Source organism: Mchenga conophoros, linkage group LG1 (assembly GCF_057382185.1).
Source record: "Mchenga conophoros isolate Kocher_MC1m ecotype Shallow Benthic linkage group LG1, M_conophoros_male_GT1.1, whole genome shotgun sequence".
NCBI classification, from domain to species: Eukaryota; Metazoa; Chordata; class Actinopteri; order Cichliformes; family Cichlidae; genus Mchenga; species Mchenga conophoros.
This window is the reverse complement of record NC_140526.1, coordinates 39,657,029-39,679,726: the sequence shown is the minus strand read 5'-3', so window position 1 is coordinate 39,679,726 and position 22,698 is coordinate 39,657,029. Positions and strand designations below refer to the sequence as shown.

Genomic DNA, 22,698 nt, shown 5'->3' with positions numbered 1-22,698 from the left:
ATGAGAGGGGAGTGGACCTGTCTGTGTCTCCTGAAGTCCACAACGAGTTGTTTTGTTTTACGGACGTTCAGCGTCAGGTTATTTTCTGAGCACCAGCAGGACAAGTTCTCTACTATGCTGTCTCATCTCCATCAGAGATGAGCCCAACCACAGTGATGTCATCGACATACTTGATGATGACGTTAGTTGGGTGGGTTGGTGTACAGTCGTAGATGTACAGGGCATACAGAACAAGGGGCAGGCGGCAGGGGGGATGTTAAGGTGGTCCAGTTTGGTTGTGAAAAGTCTGGGATTCTGGTGCTGATTGCTGAGATGTAGTCCATGAAGAACCTCCTCACGCAGCTCTTCCTGTTCTCCAGGTGGTTAAGCGCTCTTACTATCCGCTCTTAGCACTTAATGACTACAGACACGAGGGTTATAGATTAATAGTCATTGACGCTGCCTATACCAGTCTTTTTGGGTATGGGAATGATGACAGAGGCTTTCAGACAGGTGAGAGCGGTGGCATGAGTCAGGGAGAGGTTGAACAGCCTGGTGAGGATCCCTGCCAGCTGTTCAAAGCAGGCTTTAACCACAGCTCCTGGGAGGCCGTCAGGGCCAGCAGCGCTCCTAGGGTTCACCGCTCTCATTGTTTTCACCAACTTCCCATCTCCAGCAGTTATTTAACATGTCGATGAGTGTGATTCATTTTCTGCGGTTTCTGGTCACCTCATTGCTACAAATCCTCTCCAGCGTGAACACAGCTTCAGGCTGTTACTCCCAGTGTTTTGTAGTAGGTTTGGTGAAGTCTACGTTTTACTGTGGCTATAATTTACCTATTTCTGCTTCTTTTGCAAAGGTTTATTTAAATATTTAACACAAACTCTACGTTTATGTTTGAGTTATTTTGAGTTATTAGTCTTTTGATTATTTACTTGTTTAGTTTTTTTTTGCATGATTTTTCATTTCACTATAATAAACTGTGATAGTACCGTATTTGCTAATAAAATAAACTGGACACATCATCTTGACTTTGAATGTAAAGCTTATAATATTTGGATTAATATTAGCAATTTAAATCTGATACAGAAATGATGTCGTCTTTGTTTCTATAAAATTAAAAAAGCATGTTTGTTTGCATTCAGAGACAGCATGTGCTGTAGCGGATGGTTTATTACGAGGATGCTTTTAGTGGGATTTTCACTCACTCTTTGTGGGAGAAAACTGTAGGCATAGCATTTGGGTTTTAGATGTTGCTATTAACCAGCAGCTCTTTTGAGCTCCATTAGTGGTCTAAATGCATCAGTTAGCTGAAGTACCGTACAAAGACAGCAAATCTGTAGCAATTACACCGCTATAGACACAGAGTAATGCCAGCAATGGAATTGATTTCAAAATCCTGCTCCTCACATACAAGTTCTTGAATAATCAGGCCCCATCTTATCTTAATGACCTTGTAGTACCATATCACCCTATTAGAGCACTTGGCTCTCGCTCTGCAGGCCTACTTGTTGTTCCTAGAGTATTTAAAAGTAGAATGGGAGGCAGAGCCTTCAGTTTTCAGGCCCCTCTTCTGTGGAACCAGCTTCCAGTTTGGATTCAGGAGAGAGACACTATCTCTACTTTCAAGATTAGGCTTCAAACTTTGCTTTTTGCTAAAGCATATAGTTAGGGCTGGACCAGGTGACCCTGAATCCTCCCTTAGTTATGCTGCAATAGATGTAGGCTGCCGGGGATTCCCATGATGCATTGGGTTTTTCCTTTCCAGTCACCTTTCTCACTCACTATGTGTTAATAGACCTCTCTGCATCGAATCATATCTGTTATTAACCTCTGTCTCTCTTCCACAGCATGTCTTTATCCTGTCTTCCTTCTCTCACCCCAACCAATCACAGCAGATGGCCCCGCCCCTCCCTGAGCCTGGTTCTGCCGGACGTTTCTTCCTGTTAAAAGGGAGTTTTTCCTTCCCACTGTCGCCAAAGTGCTTGCTCATAAGGGGTCATATGATTGTTGGGTTTTTTGCTGTATGTATTATTGTAGTGTCTACCTTACAATCTTATGTTGTGATTTGGCGCTGTATAAATAATATTGAATTGAATCTTAGAATAGTAAATATATATAAAATAAAGAAATCTTACAAGCTAAAATAATCACAATCAGAGTAAAATAAAAGTTAAACCCATATACCGGGTTTATCAAATGCTAGCACACAGATTATTTAACACCTCTAAACTGACCAGATTTGATCCAGGAAAAGCTTCCCTGGACCAAAGTATTGATCCTTTGTGTTGGCTCAAACAGCCCTGGATTGTCCTGACATAAACGTACACTTTCATCCCTTTGGCAGTCATCTTGTAATCCAGTGGAAGGGATTATTGCAATAAGTCATTTAGGAGGATCTAACCAAATGTGAGGATTTGAAATGTATCCCAAGAGAGATTCGGGAATATGCACTTGGTGACTGAAGAAAAATAGATGCGGTTGGACTGAGGAGAAGAAAATATGCTTCTTTGTTACTCACCTATATCAGACTCTTTGTGGTTCTTGATGAGCTCAGCAAGCTCAAAGTTTCCAGCAATAATGGCAACCTGGTGAGAGAAACAGCCAAGCACAGACACGACAGAGAGTGAGTGTGAGACGGAGAAAAAGAAACACAAGAATTTACACGTGGATTTTTTTTAAAACAAAAGTAGCCTTTTGTGAACTGCTCTGAGAAACAAATCGTGAAAATGAAGCAACTACATGACGATAAACTAACTGACATTTTGGTCCTTTGTGAAAAAAAGCAATGCAAATTAGCCATATGGTGTGATCTTAGGAGCTTTCTGATTGGTTAATGTTTTCTTTCCTTTCTTTTCCATTTGAAAGACAGATAAATAGTTCATTTATAAATATATATTCATTATCCTTCTTTTTACTCTCCAATAAATTATCAAGTAATAAATTACTTTATTAATGACTAAACATAAGAATGCTTTCTTTCACTCCTGGCCTTCCATGCAACATGAGGCTCTTACAGAATAATTCACAAGGGAACCACAAATGATTGTCTCTAAAAGCAAGAACACATAACAGAAGAAAATTACAAAAGTGCAAGCAGGAAAAAGCGTTAATCACAATAATGAGAGTCTTTTTTTCCCTTCAAATTGGTAAGATCAAGCTGGAGAAGCCTGGAATCTACTTACCTATTACACACATACACTGATCAGACATAACATTGTGTCCATTGAAAGGAAATAACACCGATTACCTGTTTATTATGTCACCTGTAAGTAGTTAGGGTACACACGGAGCAAGTGAAGAGCTGTTCCCAAAGTTGATGTGTTAGAAGGAGGAAAACTGGGCAAGTTTGAGTTTGAGATGGCTAGACGACTAGATCAGAAAAGTGCAGATCTGTGGAGTGGTCCTAGTCTGCAGTGGATAGCATCTATAAAAAGTGGTCCAAGGAAGGAACAATGGTGAACCAGTGGCAGGGTCAAGGCTTGCTGATGCATGTGGTGAGCAAAGGCTTCCTGTGTGGTCGGATAAAACAGATGAGCAACTGTGGCTCAAACTGCCTCAAAGTTAAAGCTCGTTCTGATAGAAAGGTATGAGAAATCACCGTGGATTGGGGCTGCATAGCCGCAGCGCGGTTGGGGTGCCCATGCGACCGCACTCCATTGCTGAAAGCACCAACAATGGGAGCATCACATGTGAGCATCAGGACTGGACCATGGGGCAATGGAAGAAGGTGGCCTACTCTGATGAACCACGTTTTCTTTTACATTTTTTGGCTGGCCAGATGCATGTGCGTCACTTACCTTGGGAACACCTGGCACCAGGATGCTCTGTTGGGAAATCTTGGGTCCTGCCATCTATGTGGACGTTACTTTGACACATAACATCTGCGTAAGCATTGTTGAAGACCATGTTGATCCTTTCACTGGAAAGGTATTCCCTGATGGCAGGATAATGTATCCTGCCACAAAGCAAAAATACTTTGGCGATGGTTTGAAGAGTACAGGGTGGGCCATTTATATGGATACACCGTAATAACATGGGAATGGTTGGTGATATTAAAGTCCTGTTTGTGGCACATTAGTATATGTGAGGGGGCAAACTCCTCAAGATGGGTGGTGACCATGGTGGCCATTTAGAAGTCGGCCATCTTGGATCCAACTTTTGTTTTTTCAATAGGAAGAGGGCCATGTGACACATCAAACTTATTGGTAATGTCACAAGAAAAACAATGGTGTGCTTGGTTTCAACGTAACTTTATTCTTTCATGAATTATTTACAAGTTTCTCTTTGTTCACAGCCACTGACATGTCGAAGAGGTTAACACGTGAGGAGCGGATGGAAATTGTGTTGATATCTGGTGAACGCAGTAACCGGGTCATTGCAGCAGATTTCAATGCAAGACACCCAACGAGACCACCCATCTCCCATGCTACAGTCAGCAAACTGCTTGCTAAGTTTCGTGAAACTGGTTCAGTGTTGGATTTGCCAAAATGTGGACGCAAGAAAACTGTCACTAATGAAGAAACATCAGTGGCTGTCCTAGCTTCATTCGGCAAGAGCCCACAGCGTAGCACTCGCCGCATGTCACTGGAGAGTGGCATTAGTCGAACATCCCTTCAGCGGATATTAGCTACTCACAAATGGCACCCTTACAAACTCCAGCTACTGCAGCATCTCAACGAGGATGACCCAGATCGGCGCACAGAATTTGCAGAATGGGCAAAACACTTTTATGTGAATGGTGACGTTAACAAACAAAACCACCGCTATTGGTCTGACACTAACCCACATTGGATGGATCCCTCCAAGACTGTTGGAACAACAAAAGTGATGGTTGGGTGTGGTATATGGGGTACAACGATAGTGGGTCCATTCTTCATCAATGGAAACCTTAAGGCCACTGGATATTTGAAATTGCTACATGATGATGTGTTTCCCTCTTTATGCACTGAAGCTGGCACGTTCCCTGAGTTTTTCCAGCAAGATGGTGCACCACCACATTATGGGTGCCAGGTCCGAGCATTCCTAGATGAACAGTTTCCTGGAAAGTGGATTGGTCGTTGTAGGCCAGTTGAATGGCCCCCAAGGTCTCCCGATCTGACCCCCTTAGACTTTTATCTTTGGGGTCATCTGAAGGCAATTGTCTATGGTGTGAAGATACGAGATGTGCAGCACCTGAAACTACGGATACTGGATGCCTGTGCTGGCATTTCTCCTGCGGTGTTGCTATCAGTGTGTGAAGAGTGGGAGAAGAGGGTTGCATTGACAATCCAACACAATGGGCAGCACATTGAACACATTTTATAAGTGGTCAGAAACTTGTACCAAGCACACCATTGTTTTTCTTGTGACATTACCAATGACTTGTGTCACATGGCCCTCTTCCTATTGAAAAAACAAAAGTTGTATCCAAGATAGCCAACTTCTAAATGGCCACCATGGTCACCACCCATCTTGAGGAGTTTGCCCCCTCACATATACTAATGTGCCACAAACAGGACTTTAATATCACCAACCATTCCCATGTTATTACGGTGTATCCATATAAATGGCCCACCCTGTACAACAATGAGTTTGAGATGTTGACTTGACCTCCAAATTCCTCAGATCTCAATTTAATTGAGCATCAGATACCAGAGCACACCTTTAGTGGAGGTCTAGTGGAGTCCATGCCTCCACAAGTCGAGGCCGGTTTGGCAGAAAAAGGGGGACGAACAATATTAGGAAGGGGATCATAATATTATGTCTGATCAGTATACGTACATATTTCAAGTCAATATTCACTTAATACCTGTCCATAAGTCCCGTTTGTGGTTCTCTTGATGCATTTACTGTTAAAAATGGAAAGCTAAAGCTACAACTGAAATGAGACTTTTTTGAAATTTTATCATGTAAGGCACAAGCACTAGCTCCATGAGTTGTCATTTGTGGTGATGAGACATCCTGGCCATAACCCTATCTTATTTTGGGCGGGAAAAAACCAAAAAGGCTGACACCCAGTGTTAAAATATTGTGATTTTTAATTTTCTGACCATGTGAGAATTAGGTAGTTCTGTCAATCCGAAAACTTGACTGAAGCACTAACTCTAAATCTTCAGCATTCCTACTTAAGGTGGCTCAGGGCTCGGAGGGTTAAAAGAAAAAAAACACCGATTGCACCATTACTCATGGAAACGGAAGGTAGAGTTTTGGAGAAGTGACGTGAACCACATATTGTAACATTTTTGTGTATTTATCTTAATTGCTTTAATGTTTAGATAATACAACAAACTGTCAAGCCCACAAATTAATATTGACCTTCATTCTTCAAACTGACAAATATGAAGTGTGATTGAAAGTTCTCAGAATTGATCCATAAAAATCAAACACCTTATCCAACTTACATTTGGCTGATCTTCAAGTCAGTTTCAGGCATCTGCACAGATATCGGTTTCTGTTCACACTGGTCTTCAGTAACTGTTCCTTACAAACTTTCTGACTTGCCCTCTTCAGTGAAAAATAGTCCTTCAGTTTAGTTGCTCTTTAGGTTGTACAATCTCTTTTTCTTCTTCTATTTTTTTTGGTTTTCCCCCTTTGTCTTCTTAGCTGAGAGCATTTGACTCCTGCATTTTTGTTCTAGATACACTTTCAGTGGCTCTGCGTACATAATGACTCATTATTCAAAATAAAAGCTGACAATTCTTGTTGTGCAAATGCCACTTACATACTTTCATTTAGACTGCCATCCTTCAAAAATAAATATTTCATTTGATAATAATTAATGTTCAGGTTCATAGTTGGGGTCCTAACTTACCTACAATACTGGAAAAGCTTTTCATTTCTTTTTAACTCTTATCTTGTCAACAAGTAATTAACTGGTGACCCGGTGGATGGCATAACATCATGGTGTCTTGCACTATTTTCTTCTAATGTCTTGCTCTTATTCTTTGTATATTACAGTCACTTCAATCGTTCAAATCAGTGGACTTCATTACACAGAAGTGTGATCTGTATGTGGCCACCAGAGGGCAGTAACGCGATTTCTTGCTGAGCTGGTTAAACAGGTTGTTACACTGTCAGTGACCCAGATCGTGCTGCCTGTTATCGTGCTGTTGCTTACAGTCAGCTCTGCAGGCACAGTGCTTGCTGAGTGTTACAGGTTTACAGTACAGCTGGAGTCAAGCTCACGGCAGTAAAAATAGTCAGATTCATTTTCCCGCTGCACATATGCACACACACACACACACACACACGCACACGCGCGCGCGCGCGCACACACACACACACACATGCACACACACTTCATGAGAAGCCTAGAAGCATTATATAAGTGTGCCTCCTCTGATTCTGAGAACAAATATTCAGTAAAGAAGAGAAGAGTGAGCATGTGTATTATCAAAGCATTGCTGGCTTAAGTAGTAAACTGTGCTCCTTTTTTGTTCTTTATATATATATGAATCAAAAAAGAGCATTTTTGAGACACACTTAGGAATTTCAAAAGGAAATTTTTTACACCACTTTGACTCCTTTTCACATTTCTGTTATCAACCTGCATTCAGATACAAAAGGGAAAAATGCTTGCTTTTAAATAAGATGTGAGTCACTGAATGTAAATTTAGGCTCATATTTTTGGTAACAAATGTGATGTTTCCTGTTAAGGAGATGGGGGAGGGGGTGCTGAATGCTGGCTGGATTGCCCACTCATTCTGAGGATCTCCCAGAGCGCATGCCACAAACTGTGACAAATCTATCAAAGCCTGTTCTTGAGGAGAAACTGTTGGATGGGAAGAGATGAGGCAAAGAAAAGAGATGAAGACGTCATTTCAACTATGACCTAGAATGAGGTAGCCAAACCTAATTTGTATTTGTAAGATGTTTGAAGCACTGAGACATGTACTGCCCATCAGCAATGTAATAATAGGATAAAATATGTCCCCCCTAAAACCTCTGTCTTATTGGTTTTTCTTTATCAATAAATGATCAGCTGTTTGGAACAGCATATGTTCCTTGTTTCCATTTAGGCTTTTAGGTAATTTCAAGGTCAAAAGATCTTTTAGCATCTAGGTTAAAATGTGAGGTTAGAATCACTTATTGACAGCTTTGAAAGTCTAGAGTGACATTAATGTTTCTGACCTGATTCCCACTGTAATATAGTCATACAGTCCCATCACCTGTATTTACACATTTACACCTCTGCTAATTACTATTTAAATTCTGGTTTGCTAATGGAATCAAGTGGCTCTGGGAATAATTTATTTTCATTTATTCAGCTACACTGAGAGTTAAACATACAATACACACTTCTTTCAGCATCTTCAAATAAGACACTTTACTCAGCATTTCGTTTCCAACACAAATTTTCCTCCAGAATCTCAAATTAATAGCTTTTAATTGATACTTTGATACTTAATACCTAAGCCCAGCTTATATAATCAGTGGAAAAAGGGCAGCAATCGCCCAAAGAGTCCAAAGCTCACCAGAACATAGTTGCTTTTGACCAGCAATACTAACCAAGCTATTGCTGCACATGGACCAAAAAGCTACTATAAATGGGCCTGAACAAAACTACAAACAAAGGCAGAAAACAACAAAGACTAAACTAACAAAACATAAGCTGGGAAAAGGCTAAAAAACAAGTACAAAGAAACTAACTAAGAAACGAGCTCTGAAAAAACACCCAAATGACGTGGAGGTAAAGGAGTGTCATTAGGAGGGGTTGATCTGTATGAACACAAACGGTCAACTTATTTCTGGAGGTATGGATGCTCGTGCTCCTCAACATTTCCTGAAAAACATATTAAACAAAAATGATAAATTGCTTCAAGCTCACGTTCATGTGTGAACACTCAAGTCAGGCACTCTGAGCCAATGAGTCATGGCTCTGGGAGACACGAAGACAAACACTTTTTGCACCTCTTGCATCCTTGCATGTTGTGCAATAAACTGCACTGGGAATCTTCAGACGTGACCTTGTTTTATGTCATCGGCAGTTATAGGAGCTTGTAGTTCTTTGTTCTCCGCTGATACTGGTCAGAGGTAGTCACAATGACTTCTGTGTGTCCAAGATGTAACAGTGGTACCCAGTCACCATCACACTGTTGCATTTCATTTGCTGGTTTCCACTGAGTAGGATAACAAATTCACTTTTCAAAAGCTATTTTTCAAAAACAAACGCAAAAGATTTTCTTGGATTCTAGAAAATATTTAATGTCTATAACATAGCAACAGCACTGTAACATATAAACAGCTAAATGTGTTATGAATAACGTTGAGATCACACAAACATGATTTCTGAAATGTTGCTAAAGTTGATGTTTTCCCTTTTCCCAACTGCACCTGAGCTTGTGTTTGTTGGCTCAGTGACCTTAGCTCCTTTTTGCTTCCAGCGTGGAAAGTGAAAGTCTCCAAACTAAATGGGCGCTCATTCACTTCACAGGTACAGGTCCAGCATTTTACAACACACCAGCTCAACATTTTGATAAGTTTCCAAATATTCACAATTTACCTTCAGACCCCAAAGCAACATCTGCCTTCCATTATCAAGCTGAACTTGAACAACAACCCCATAATGCATTGCGTTGGTGATGGCATGACCCTGAGCTTTACTGGGGATTTATTTATTTATTTTTTGTTTTTACTGTTGATTTATGCTTTAGTGGGAATTCTATTGAAGCAAAATCTATCTACATCGTAACCTGATGGATCTACGCGCCAGTATTCTGAATGTCCTGTTCAGTAATGTCAATTCCTCCTGTGCATTTCTGCCATTTTGCCACAGTTTTTGAATTGATGAGTGACAGAATGGCAATCATCCTCTTCATATAAGGAATGATAATCACGGCATCAATATAAGGACCCACAAATGTCAGTAAAGTCCTGGAAGTAGATCATCATCATCTGTCGCGAAGGATACATCTGGCACAAAGTGGGCCTTTAAAACCCAAACAGGAGATATAGAGGAGGTGTAAACAATTGTTTAGCATTGTTTATACTGTAAATGCTATTTATGTTACAGGCTACATTTCGAGTGGCTCTGTACTGTTTATTTTAGACCCTTGGAGAAACCCAGAGTTAAGGAAGCTACAGATTTGGAATGGGATTAGCAAAAGCTAGTCTAAAATGGAGCTTACAGAATCCAACAGAAGACAGTTTCAAGTTTAACTGTGATCACAAACCAGGTACCAAACAAGCTACATGGAGTCACAATTTATCTCTCATTATCATTCTACCACCCACTATCACCACCACTACTGCCATCACCACCATCACCACCCCCACATCGATTCTTTTCCTGTTCTCCCATGGTTGTCATGGAGACAAATGGTTGTGTATAACACAGAAGTAACCGGGGTGGGGGTGGGAAGGATGTGGAGCCACTTAAAGCCGAGTGGAAATCAAGGCAACGGGTCGACCAGATCAAAAGAAAGAGATGGTGGAAGGACACCAGAAAAGGAAAATCAATCAAAACAATCACTGAAACACAAAAGTCCAAACAGGAAGGAGAAAGGATTCGATCTACACTGCCCTTCAATTTTAAATTTAGTCATTCCCCAGCACTGAGTAATTTGAGGGCCCAAACTTTTCTTTATACGTTTACATTTTGCCTTCATTTTCTTCCCATAGTTTAAATAGACTCAAAGTGAAATGTCAAAAATATGACCTAATAAAGTGAAATTAATTAGTGCAGTGTTTTAATTGATCCAAAATAAATTAAAGGTCTCTAAAAATGACAATATTATTCAGGAACTACTTTAACAAATTTCCTTTTTTCTTTCGATAAGTCAGTCTGTCCTATAGGTTAGCCTATTGACCGCAGACTGATCACTGATATCTGGGCCAAGACGTCCACTTTCATTCATCATTCATTGATTACAGATGGAGTAAAAAAGATCAGATCCACATGGTCTTCAGATGCAATTTGGTGAATGTGACTCCTCGTTTTAGCTGCATGCAATTAAAGCCTGCTAGAATGTGACTGATCAATAGAACGTATAATGCTAAGACAGATGCATTGATGTTTGCATCCAACTCCATCCAGACTAATAGTAACAATATGTTGTTAATGTTAGTCTGCTTGTAGTAAAACGTTATTGGACTTCACATATTTTTACTTTCAACATACTAAAGCCTGGTTTTAAATAGTTTCACCCCTCGGGACGCCTCTCACAGTTTTCCATGGTGGCTTGCTTTTAGAAAACCCATCTAGAAAGCTGTTGGCCATATGTAGGCACGCCTGCCCGGGGTTTGCCCTGTCCACACAGCCCCACAGTTCATCCACACCTATCCATCGTGTGCTAACACAGGCATGTTTGCACATTATTTATAATAATTAAAGACCATACAGGGAAGTATGACTATTGTGGAGAAGATGAAACCCCAGAAGATACTTCAGTGTAGTGTCAGAAATATGAGGCTGAGAGAAGGTGATCTATTCGAACCTGAAGTAGGAAGGATTTTTATTGATTTACAGCAAAAGAATTCAGGAAGTGAAAGATATCAGGCCATCGTCCATTTCAAGATTAATTTGTTGGATAGGAGCTGACTCTTTTTCCTTTCAGGACAAATGGCTACACAGTGCAGCAGGTTACATGTTATCCAAACCTACCTGGCCCTGTGTGAAAAGTACTTGTCTCCTAAACCTAATAAATGATTGGGCCAGCCTTGGCAGCTAAAACCGCAATCAAGCGTTCAAGAGAACTGGCATTGAGTCTTGTTGTGGAGGAATTTTGGCCCACTCTTCTTGCAGAATTGTTTTAATTCAGCCACATTGCAGGGTTTTCAAACACAAACGGCCTGTTGAAGGAAATGCCAAAGCATTTCAATCTGATTTGAGTCTGGACTTTGATGAGGCCGCTCCAAAAGGCTCATTTGTTTTGTCTTTTTGAGCCATTCAGACGTGGACTTGCTGGTGTGTTTACAATCAATGTTCTGCTACATAACACAAGTGATCTTAAGCTTCAGGGCACAAAGTGATGGCCCGACATTCACCTTCAGGATTCAGGAGAGCAGTTTTTCAGGTGACCATTAATTATGGACCCAGAAGCATCAAAGCGGTTTATGATGCTCATAAATGACCTTTACTGAAGCAAGTGAGACCTCCGGATTTTTAGATGTTGGCCTGAGTTCTTTCATCACTCCTGGGAAAGTTCACTATAATATTTGTGGATGATGGCTCTCACTGTTGTTTACTGGATTAGAAAAGCAGCTTCTATTTAAGTGATTTTGTGATTTAACATATGTGACAGTTATGAGGCCTGAAACTGAACTTAGCTTTCCAGAAAGTTTGGTTAATGACAATTAATTCATGATTTAACAAGGGACAATTAGATTTTCATGGACATGTTTGGATTGCTCTCCTCCCTTAATAAATGAAATAATCATTTAAGACCTGCATTTTGCATTTACAAACAAACTATCTTTGATGATCTGATACTAATATGGAGAAAAAGACTAAGAAATCATGAAGGAGGCAAATACGTTAAACACAGCACTATAGTAACCCTGTGTGATTAAGAGCATGGCATCATCTTAGCTGGTTTTGGGCAAGAAAACAACTTGTTAAGATTTACTCGACCATCATGGCTTTAATTTAAAATACATCGTTTTACAACCTGTGCCATCTGCAACATGCTTCTTTATTATTTTACTGGCTACACCTACAGTAACAACATTATAGCAGAGTGCCGTGGATGTGTGCAAAATGTTGCTAAAGGGGTCAAATATAAGATTTAGGGGTGTTTAGAAAGTATGACTACAGATGATAAAACCATGTAGTTCAGCAGGATTAGATAAGCTTCACATAAAACAGGGACAATAGCTAGACTGGCTTTAGTCAGTGTTGCTGTTAGTTCAGCTAACTAACACATTAAATCCATATTCAAACATAAGGTACACATGAAACACAGCTCCTGGTGGTTAAAAGGATAGAATGGTTTACTTAGCCTGAGAGCTGCAGGTGATTTCAAGTTTTGATAGATTTACTTTCAATCATCCAGCAGATAAACAGCAACATTAATTTATAGTTACATTTCTGTCTAATCTTCACTCTCGTTAGCACTGTTTTTGATCTACTCTAAGGGTAATATCAGGCTCGTTAGCTGCTTCCACTCTACTCACCCACCCTCAAACTGAGTGTTTTTGGTGTGCTGGGCAGTATACACTGAGTTTATTGAGCTTTTCCACTGAGAACTAATACAAATTACATCAGTTATGATTTTGCTATTAATTCCCACAGAGGAACATACAGCGCTTGGAATGTTATCATCTAATTGCAAGTTTTAGTTAATACTGTTGTGAAAACAGATAACTGTTGATATCAGCGACCATCATGTCATGATTATCCATCAAACCGGGCAAATTGCACCCAAAGGAAAGCAGGAAGGTGTTTATGACTCTTGCTAAATGAAAGCATGAATCTTCCCAATGTATTCATTCATCTGGCCGTAAACCAAATTCCAGTAATGCCAGTTTAAAAAGGCAGCACGAACACAAACTTTCAGGAATAAGACGACAACTCTGTTTCACCAAATCATTCAGGACATGTCAACAAATGTGAAAAAGGTTTTGTCACAGTGGCCTCCATCAGAGCATGTGCAATCCCATTATATTCTTAGAGTAAATGGTAGCTATAATTTACAGCAGAGGTCACAAAACCATGTGTGCTTTACAGTCTGTGCTAAGGGTGCATAAGAGAATGTGTGGGGGCATGGTGAACAGGAAATAGGTGAGGAGGAAGGGCATACAAAATAGACTGAAAATAATAAGGAGTGAAGAGGGGAATTAGATTAAAAGACTGGCCTAGAAAGAACGTGCAAAAGAAAGATAACGAATGTGAAGAAAATGAAAAGATAAAAGAAATGAGGTTTTACAGAGCGCGTGAAAAGGTTACAGCTGGGCACAGGTCAGATTGAAGAGACAGAAATATGGTACACACACACACACACACACACACACACAGAACTGACAAATGATATTATCAAATGGCACGACCACAGAACACCCACACAGTGTTCAAATTAAGAGCACATGCAGCAGCAGCGGAGGCACAACGTAAGCACGCCTCATTCAACTATAGCAATCAGTAGTTATTAACACTTGCACTTTCCAGTTGTTAATTTGGCACCTAATGATGATGTTTTCAAGCACATCCCTTTGCTGAATTGACAAACAGGCCTCTCTAGTGAGATGCACGTATAGGTTTGACATCGGCTTGATTCTTCACAACAGGACTTTGCTGTCTACAGTGTTGGGGGGTAACAGAATACATGTGTTACGTATTTAAAATACAAAACATGAGTAACTGTATTCTGTTACAGTTACCGTTTAAAAAGGTGGTATTCAGAATACAGTTACTTTGTTGAAATACATGGATTACACGGCGGTCTTTTCCTGTTTCATATGTTAGGCTATGCTCGCTCTGTTTTTGGTGATTCCACGCTGGTGGAAACCCAAACAAAACACACAATAAGAGGATCTAATGCCTGTGTCTCAATCTCACGGCCCAAGTCACCTCTACTTGCAGCAGCATAATCAGGTGAAAATTTATTATTCAAAAAATGATTTAATATGAAGGCAATAGGCAGTGTAGTCCGTGCTGCAGGGAGAATGGACGGCCATACCCGTTATGTGTCTGTGAGCGAGGAGGGAGAGTGGAAAAGTACGAGCTGTCACCGAGCAGAAACGGGAGCTGGAAGCATGTAAATATAATAATAACCACTGCAGCCTGACGAGCCCAGCTGTAAGTAAGCTGTTAAGACTCGACTGTACACCGTGTTCGTGTTTTCCTCCGAAACAATAAGTTCAGTTGCAGCAGCCTTTCAACGCCTCTCTCTGTCTCTCGCTAGCAAAGTAAAGCTAGTTTTCAGCTACGAGCCCGACATGAACCCGACGTATCAGCCAGAGGTCCCTTTACTACGGTTCGGAGCCGCGGACCTGTTTTATATACGCGAGGAATAGTTTCTATATGAGATCGCTGCAAAAAGTGCAGCCTTACCTAAAGTCCACCTACTGTTACTCATTTATATGAAGGTTTAAACATCTAGTTGGTGTTGGTGTGGAGAGTAACCTTCAGTAATAAATCACACAGCAATAGGACATTCATGTTGTAAAAGGCATGATAATATATTAAGTAATTCAAAGTATTCAGAATACGTTACTCTCATTGAGTAACGTAATGGAATACGTTACAAAATACATTTTGGGGCATGTAATCTGTAATCTGTAGTGGAATACATTTTAAAAGTAACCTTCCCAACACTGTCTGTCTACATCCATATTTTACACAGTCTGTGATAATGACTTTCCTGTATTGAAGGCCAAAGTTAGTTTCATAAAAGAGGCAGGAAAGGATGAACTCTGACTCTGAGCCAAACACACACCTGCTAATTAGTGCTAAGTAACAGACTAATTAGATACCAGAATTTTGCTGGACTCTGGGCTGTCTGTACCTCTTATTACAGCATCCAAATAGTTTATCCAAGAACTACGCATAAATGCCAGGTTGTAAATATGGCCTTTAATGCTATAAAGGTGGACATTTTCCTACGGATGTCTACGGTGACTAGCAACCTATTCAGGGAGCACCACACCTCTCCAGCCCCCCGCGACCCTGAACTGGATGAGTAGAAAATGGATGGATGAGTATCGATGTACTTTTGGCTCGTGACCCTTAGAGGAACTGCAATGTGGATGCTTCTGGGACAGCGACACCGACACTCCAGAAGCAGCCAGTGGGTCTAAACAGATGCTCTACCTCCTGAGCTACAGCCAGGACGTAATCAGGACGTTACAGCTGCAGATTTATGCCCATTTAAACACATGAGACTTTAGGTGCCCAAGTACGTTTTAGAACTCTTATCATATAGTTTTGTGCTTGTAATAAGTTTGACCTGCTTTTTGTTTCCCGAGGTCATGTGCTATAGTTAATGCGATGTTGCTTTATGCCTCTGATGTACTAATATTTCTCCTTCAGTTTCCCAGATGTCTGCTGGCCAGAAAACAAGCATAAACTTGTTTGATTTAGCTCTTGGCTTCATGTGTAGGTGGAGAGTGCAATAATGATAAAGATAGTAAGAGCAAGAGAGTGAATTTTTTCCACTTGACAACAAGTGAGAGTCCAACATGTCTAGTGGCTGCTTGTTGTTTTACTGTTAAGCCTGCTGTCAGAAGAGAAACTGCTTTTACAACAGATTTCTGCCTGTATGTTTTCCTGATATCTGCTGGAAAGCTACAGAAAAAATTCTAGCTCTGGAGCTCTGAAGGAATTACACCAAAACCTGACAGCTGAGGAAGCATGATATCATGCTGCTATTAAACAAAGTCGCCAAATACAATCACATGAGACTTAGTGTATTAGCTACACAAGAGGTTTGTCTGATGTATTGGCTAATGCTGAGAACAGCTCATGTCACTGTTCTGCAAACCCCAAATATTTAGTTTTAGGTTTTTTCCCCCGCATATATATTTCTCAGGATCAACTTCGGTGTTTGGCATAGATTTTCCAAACATTCCAGCTGTAACCCGAGTTAGGCAATATTTGATTGGATGATGCTGATAGAAAATACTGTCCAAGGCTAAGCATTGGTGTAGTCAGTCTCCAACAGCAACCAGTGACCTCGAGAAAAACTAAGGCATGTGTCAAAAACTGCAGTGCCTCGGCCACGTGAGGCTTGCTTCACCTCTGAGTCACCCCTACAGAGCTCCATGTTAAAATGTCCAACACACAGCAGAGACAAACAGCCTACTACACAATTAATCACAACTGTAAGTGAGGTAATTTTTTTATAATCACAGGTTTGAATTGAATTAAGGATTAAACTTATATAATAACTACTAAGATGTGGCCGCTTGCTTTTCCAGTTTTTTGCACTCAGCTCTGTAAAGAAAAACACAGATTTTCCCCTAGTAAGTAGCTGGCTGGTCAGTTTTAATGTAAGCTGATAGATCCATTGGTTTATCTTCTCAAAAGACAAAAGGAACGGAAAAAAAATCTCCAAACAGTCAAACTGCACTGTGATTATGTGATAAATTTAACAAAAAGGATAAGTAAATCCTTTTTGAAAATAAACCCTATACCTACTAAATTGTGTGTTTACTTTCCACCGTTGTGAGGAAAACGTATTTGTTGGTTGAGCAGCAGAGATAGGTGTGTGGTTTGCGCCAATGCCAAAAAGTTTATTCTGCTACGGACTCTTGTTTGGAGCTTCTGGTGCCCAGGTGCACACACTCAGGTGCCTGATTAGAACCTGTGAGCACAGACCCTGCTAGAGCGGTCAGTTGGTGTCTGCTCCAAGCACGCCACGCTTGACTGATCTGGATAGGGCCCGTGCCACAGAGCAACTTCATGTTGCAGCATTATTATTTGGAGAGAGATCCAGTACCATCTCCAAAGTGTTCAAAGAAAGAAAAAATCAACTAAATGCCATTTCCTTAGTTTTTGTGCTTGATTCTTATATTGTCTGCCTCCAGTATATTACCATACTGACTACTGTTGATGTTCTCTTAGTGATTAGATGCAGCCGGAGCATTAACAGCCCTGTGTGAAAAACAGACTCCATTTAAGTGGAAATACTCTATGGGTTGCTATTTTGAAGGTTCTTTAAAAAGGAAAAGTACAAGAGGTAATCTGATCGAGATAGTGAGTGCGGGCTAAATACATATTCTCAGCAAACAAATAAAAAAAGCCTGCCTTGTCATAACAGAGTTACATAAGTCAGAGAGTTTTCACATCTAGTAATGCTTCAAACTCCGTATTACTCCATGTTTGTCTTGTGCCTGAAATTCTAAGGATTTATGGTCTTATGTTGGTGACCATTTGCATAACTCTTTGGCTATGCAGACAGAAGGATTGTGGGAACCAAAGCACAACCCGAGCAGGATTCACTACAAAGAGGAAGAAACACAAAACCACCCATTAAAGGAAAAAAACAAAACAAAAAAAAGTCAGACCATGGCTGCAGTGAGCCATTTTATTGTTTGAAGCGCTAAAAAACAAAGTTTATTTTATGACTTCTTTCTTCTCTGCAGCAAAAAGCTAAGCAAAGAAGCAACGACAGCACAAATATGGACAAAACAGTCTAGACCACATGTTTGTGACACTGCTCGTTCTTGACAGACACACAGCTTCACTCGGTGTTTTTGCTGGCATAAAAAAATCAAAATCATCACGTTCAGTGGAACCCTAGGCCATCTTCAAAGTTAGGATACTTGGTCCACGAAAACATATTTATTCAAGTCATGCAGCCAATTTATTGCCTGCCTGCACCGTACCAAATCTCCTCACAGGGTGAGGGTTTTCTACATGTTTGTTTCAACATGAACAACACAAACAAGCAGACACAAACAAAAAAGCATCACAAAGATAGAGAAAAAACTGCATATTAACAGCAACTCAGCTAAATCCAAAGTCTAGGCTACAAACTAAGCTTCTTAGCTGAAAGCTCAAACTCTGACTAAAAACTTCGTTCGGCTCAGCCTCATTGCCTCTGAAGTGCTCACGCTAATAAAGCGCTCCACTGGAGTGGCTTTGGAGGACAGCTGAGGACCCTGTGGGACTGCCTTTCATAAACGCCTGCCTGAATATGGCTATTTTATAACTCGGGCGTAGGTTATGAGTCAAACATACCAGTTAGACAACTCTTACTGCTTCTTGGGATTTTTTATGGATTTGCTTGCTAAGGCATATACACTTCAAACACTGCAAGCAGAAACATACAAATACACATGCGCTTGAATACCAGCTCAAGCCGCTGTGCACATACACTCCATGTTATGGAGGATAATCATTTCATCTGTCTTGAGAAAATTAAGGGGTTAAATGTTTTACCTTTGTGACTGATTGAACGAACTGAGGGATAAGTTGGAGGAACACAGACAGAGCTTGTTAAAGTTAGATGATTTTCATATTACATTTAAAGATCTCCAGTTAACCTAGTAACATGCGCCAGGTTGCCAGAGATCTGTTTAGGGTTAGGGTTGTCTGTAATATTCACATATACGAATAAAAAGAAAAGAAAATAGCAATCTAATAAGAGAAGAGGGCCAAAATGTACGAAGAGTAACATTTTAAAATTTCTGATTTCCTTTAAGGTGCAGCTAAAATGCAGTTTAATAGTAAAGCCTACCCAGGAGTTTGCTGGTGACCTGGTGGAAGTTACAAGTTTAAAGAAAAGAAACTAAATGAATAAACACGGTAAACTTTACACTGCATGCTGAGGTTTGGTTGTGCTCTGTCCTAACAATGTTTAATCACAAATGATCGAATATTGTCAAGAAAGCTATTTACATCCCTGGTTGCAGCTGACCTTGACCATGTTGCACCGTTGCCATGGTAACAAATGGGATGAAAAAAATGTGCTGCTTCTGAAGACGGTTTCCCCAGGCTGAAAGCTGGAATCAATCTTCCATAATCACTTACACACAAACACTACTGAAGATTTTTTTTTACACTACCTGAAAAGGACTCTGGCTGTTGTAGTTCTTTACTTCCTTGTCAGCTCCACGAACTAGCAGCACTCTGGCACAGTTATCCTGTGGAAGGAAAAGAGAAAAATCACTCAAATGAAGCAGCTGACAACATCCCTAAGACAAGACTGGAACCCTTAAAGTCTCCTACTTTTGCTTTTTCAAAAAAAAGAAAAATAAGAAGATGATGGTTAAGCTTCCAGTAACATCAGCAGAATTTTCCAAAAGCATAGAGCAAGACCTGATCAATGACTGAGCATGCCGGCTCTTGCACAGGGATATACAGGAGGAAATAAGAAAAAGAACATCTAATACCTATCAGGAATGGAGCTTCAGTGTCTCTATGGCTCCACTCAAAGAGAAAGAGGGAGTGAGGGTGAGAGAGAGATGGAAAAACAAAAAGAGAGAGAGGAAGAGAGAAGAACAGAGATGGAGAGTGCTGAGGGGTTTGAATCTGCTGCACAAATCGCCCACAAAGTGCTCAACCACGCATGCACTGAGCACACACACATGCATATAAATACTTTTTTTAGATCCACAATAAGCTATTGAGAGTTGAAAAATCAGTCACACAGATACTGATACAGAAGCATAATCTGTACTGTAAAGTCGGCATTACAAATATTTCTCTGATTAGACGTTCAGCCTCTTATTTTAAGACATGCACGGGTTCTATTTTTACTCATTTCCATCTGGTGTGTAGTAACCCCACGACAACATCTATATAAGTTGAATTTACATGTAGCTGTACGTGTGGTACATTTTAGAGCTGTGAAGGAAAGCAGGGCTATCAGAAGACAACCAGAAGCAAGGAACGAAGCAGATGTACGGCCTGGGGAGGCAGAGGGATGGTGAGAAAGGTCACGTCGAAAGTCAATAATTCTGAGCTAATCCCGTTTGTTGCAGTTTGGATGCCATGGAAACTTCAACTACCGATGGATTTTTACTCTGCATCGCCTGTAATGTGAGGAAGATGAAGGTGAATTCTCACTTAGGTTTTAGGTTTTCATTTATGCACTGGAACCTGTTCTATCCATCTCTCGAGCAGCAGTGACAATTAATACAAACTTATGATGCACAGCATCACAGTCCAAAAAAAGATTGATCCAAATAACCCCCCTCTGCTTCACAGACACTGAAGATGTTATCAATCTTTATTTTTCCAGATCCCCAGTTTTAGGAGATGAGACTGAAGTATTCTTTATTTTTATTGTCATCGACAAATAGAGAGACGACCAAAAGAATCAAATAACAATTGCTCTCTCTCTTTCTGTCTGTCAGCATCATCAGGAAGAGGGAACGTGAGAAGCTCGAGATGTGGAAGGTGAAGGCTACAGTGTTACCCACACTAAAGTGACCACTAAACTGTCCGAGTGGCTTCAGCAGATCTCAGGAATGACATCATAGATCTGTGTCCAGAAGAGAGACAACAGAGGTACCGTGCAGGACCCTCAAGCAAAAAAAACAAAAAAACATCAACAGTTTAAAAAGAGAAATAAGTAAACCAAAAAATGAGTTAGGAATACAGAATTTGTTTTCTGACAATGGTGATTCTACTCCTCCTTTTCAATTCAAGTAACAAATACTTAAAATAAATAGCAAACAGGAGAAATATATGCAAAAATAAGAGAAAGCTACACATTAGAGTACAAAATAGTGGCAAAGTGATTGGAAGTAGTGCAAAGAAAAGACTTGGTCTGCATAGCGTCCGTGTGTGAGTGGCCTGAGTGATTCAGGTTACTCAGACCATGGCTTCAGTTTATACTAACAGTTCAAATGGCCCAGGGGAAGAAGCTGTTTGTAAGTCTGGAGGTGTGGACTAGTGATGTGTCGGTCGCGAACGAAATGGTTGTTAGAGCCGGGTCTTTGACGTGAACGATGCGAGCCGGCTCCTTATCGCGAGCCGTAGGTTTTTTGTTTTCACATTAGAAAGGTATAGTAATCATCCACAACTACTTTCATTTGCGGATGATAAAGGATTCAGAAAGTTAATTCATGCAGGTCCATATGACAGAGAATATGCATCTTCTTTTTGTTTTCATATTATAATTTATATTTAATTGTGTTGTGGTTTGCAGAGTTTTGTGTTGTTTCACTTTAAATTTGTTTAAAAGGAAAAAGCTGAAAATTTAAATACCGTATTTCCCGGACTACAAAGCGCACCTGAATATTAGCCGCACAAGCCAAAATCAGGGGAAAATCCTGTTTTGTACATACATTAGCCGCACCTGACTAAAAGCCGCAGGTGTTTCAATGTTGACTTATCATATGTAAGAGAATATGCACAAAGGGAATTGTCAGGAAAGAGATGGCTGTTTGGAGACACACCCCTTTTATTAATATTTTGAAAAACAAGTTATGGGTACATATTTGCACATGTAGTACATAACAATAACCTACAGCACACCAGAAAAATAGATTCAGCTCAGGTGCAGTGACACGGCTTTAACAAGAAGAAAAGTCAGTCATTCACCACCATCTTTCTCTTCTTCCTGCGCACTAAAACCACCAAAGTCCTCTTCTCCAGTGTCGGATACAAACAGGCTCAGGGTGGCTTCGTCATCCACTCTCAGCTTCTTTCCTTCGTTGTCACTTTCAAAACCAAAGAAATCCTCGTTGTCAGTGTCAGAGTCGAACACCCTCAGAAGGGCCGTGGCGGTGTCCTCCTCACCATCATGCAGCAGTCCAGCCCTTCAAAATCCGTTGGTGATCGTGGATGTTTTCGCACTTTTCCACGCTGTCAGAATCCACCGGTGGAGTTGGGCATAACTTGCTTTTCGCAAGTTTATCGCCGCTCATCATCCACGCCTCCCGCTGAACGCGTACCGCTACTTTGAAGTTTGTTTTTCGCGCTACTTCGTACGGCACTACGTTGCCTGGCGGACGGACATGTGACTAACATACCACTCTTGAACCCCGATCCTTCCGCCAGGCAACGTAGTGCCGTACAACAGCGGAACACACAAAACAAATCGTCTTACGATATGACAAAAATCATGGAAAATCCATAGAAAAGCCGCACCTGACTAAAAGCCGCAGGGTTCAAAGCTTGTGCAAAAAGTAGCGGCTTATAGCCCGACAGTTACGGTAGTTAAAAGTTGAAATGTGAATAGTTGATTTTTGTATTATATGATTTATTTATTACATTTTATGTGGAGTGAATAAATAAAAGTATATTTACGGTGGCCCCTACAGACAAAGCATATACAAACTTCAAAACAGGTACAAAAGACAACAGAAGTGCTCCAGGATGCTAGGGGGCAGTGTTGAGCTTTTGTT

The 22,698-nt window shown here is 40.5% G+C and overlaps 1 protein-coding gene across 1 annotated transcript in view; it reads right to left on the bottom strand.

Moving 5' to 3' along the window:
- shank2b (SH3 and multiple ankyrin repeat domains 2b) overlaps positions 1 to 22,698 on the bottom strand; it is a 300,073-nt gene that overhangs the window by 136,833 nt on the left and 140,542 nt on the right. Inside the window, exons 10-11 of the mRNA XM_085277877.1 lie at positions 19,408 to 19,485; positions 2,501 to 2,567 (exon numbers count right to left, since the gene is read on the bottom strand). Of these exons, the coding sequence (XP_085134003.1) occupies positions 2,501 to 2,567; positions 19,408 to 19,485 (145 nt within the window). The remainder of the gene's footprint in view (positions 1 to 2,500; positions 2,568 to 19,407; positions 19,486 to 22,698) is intronic.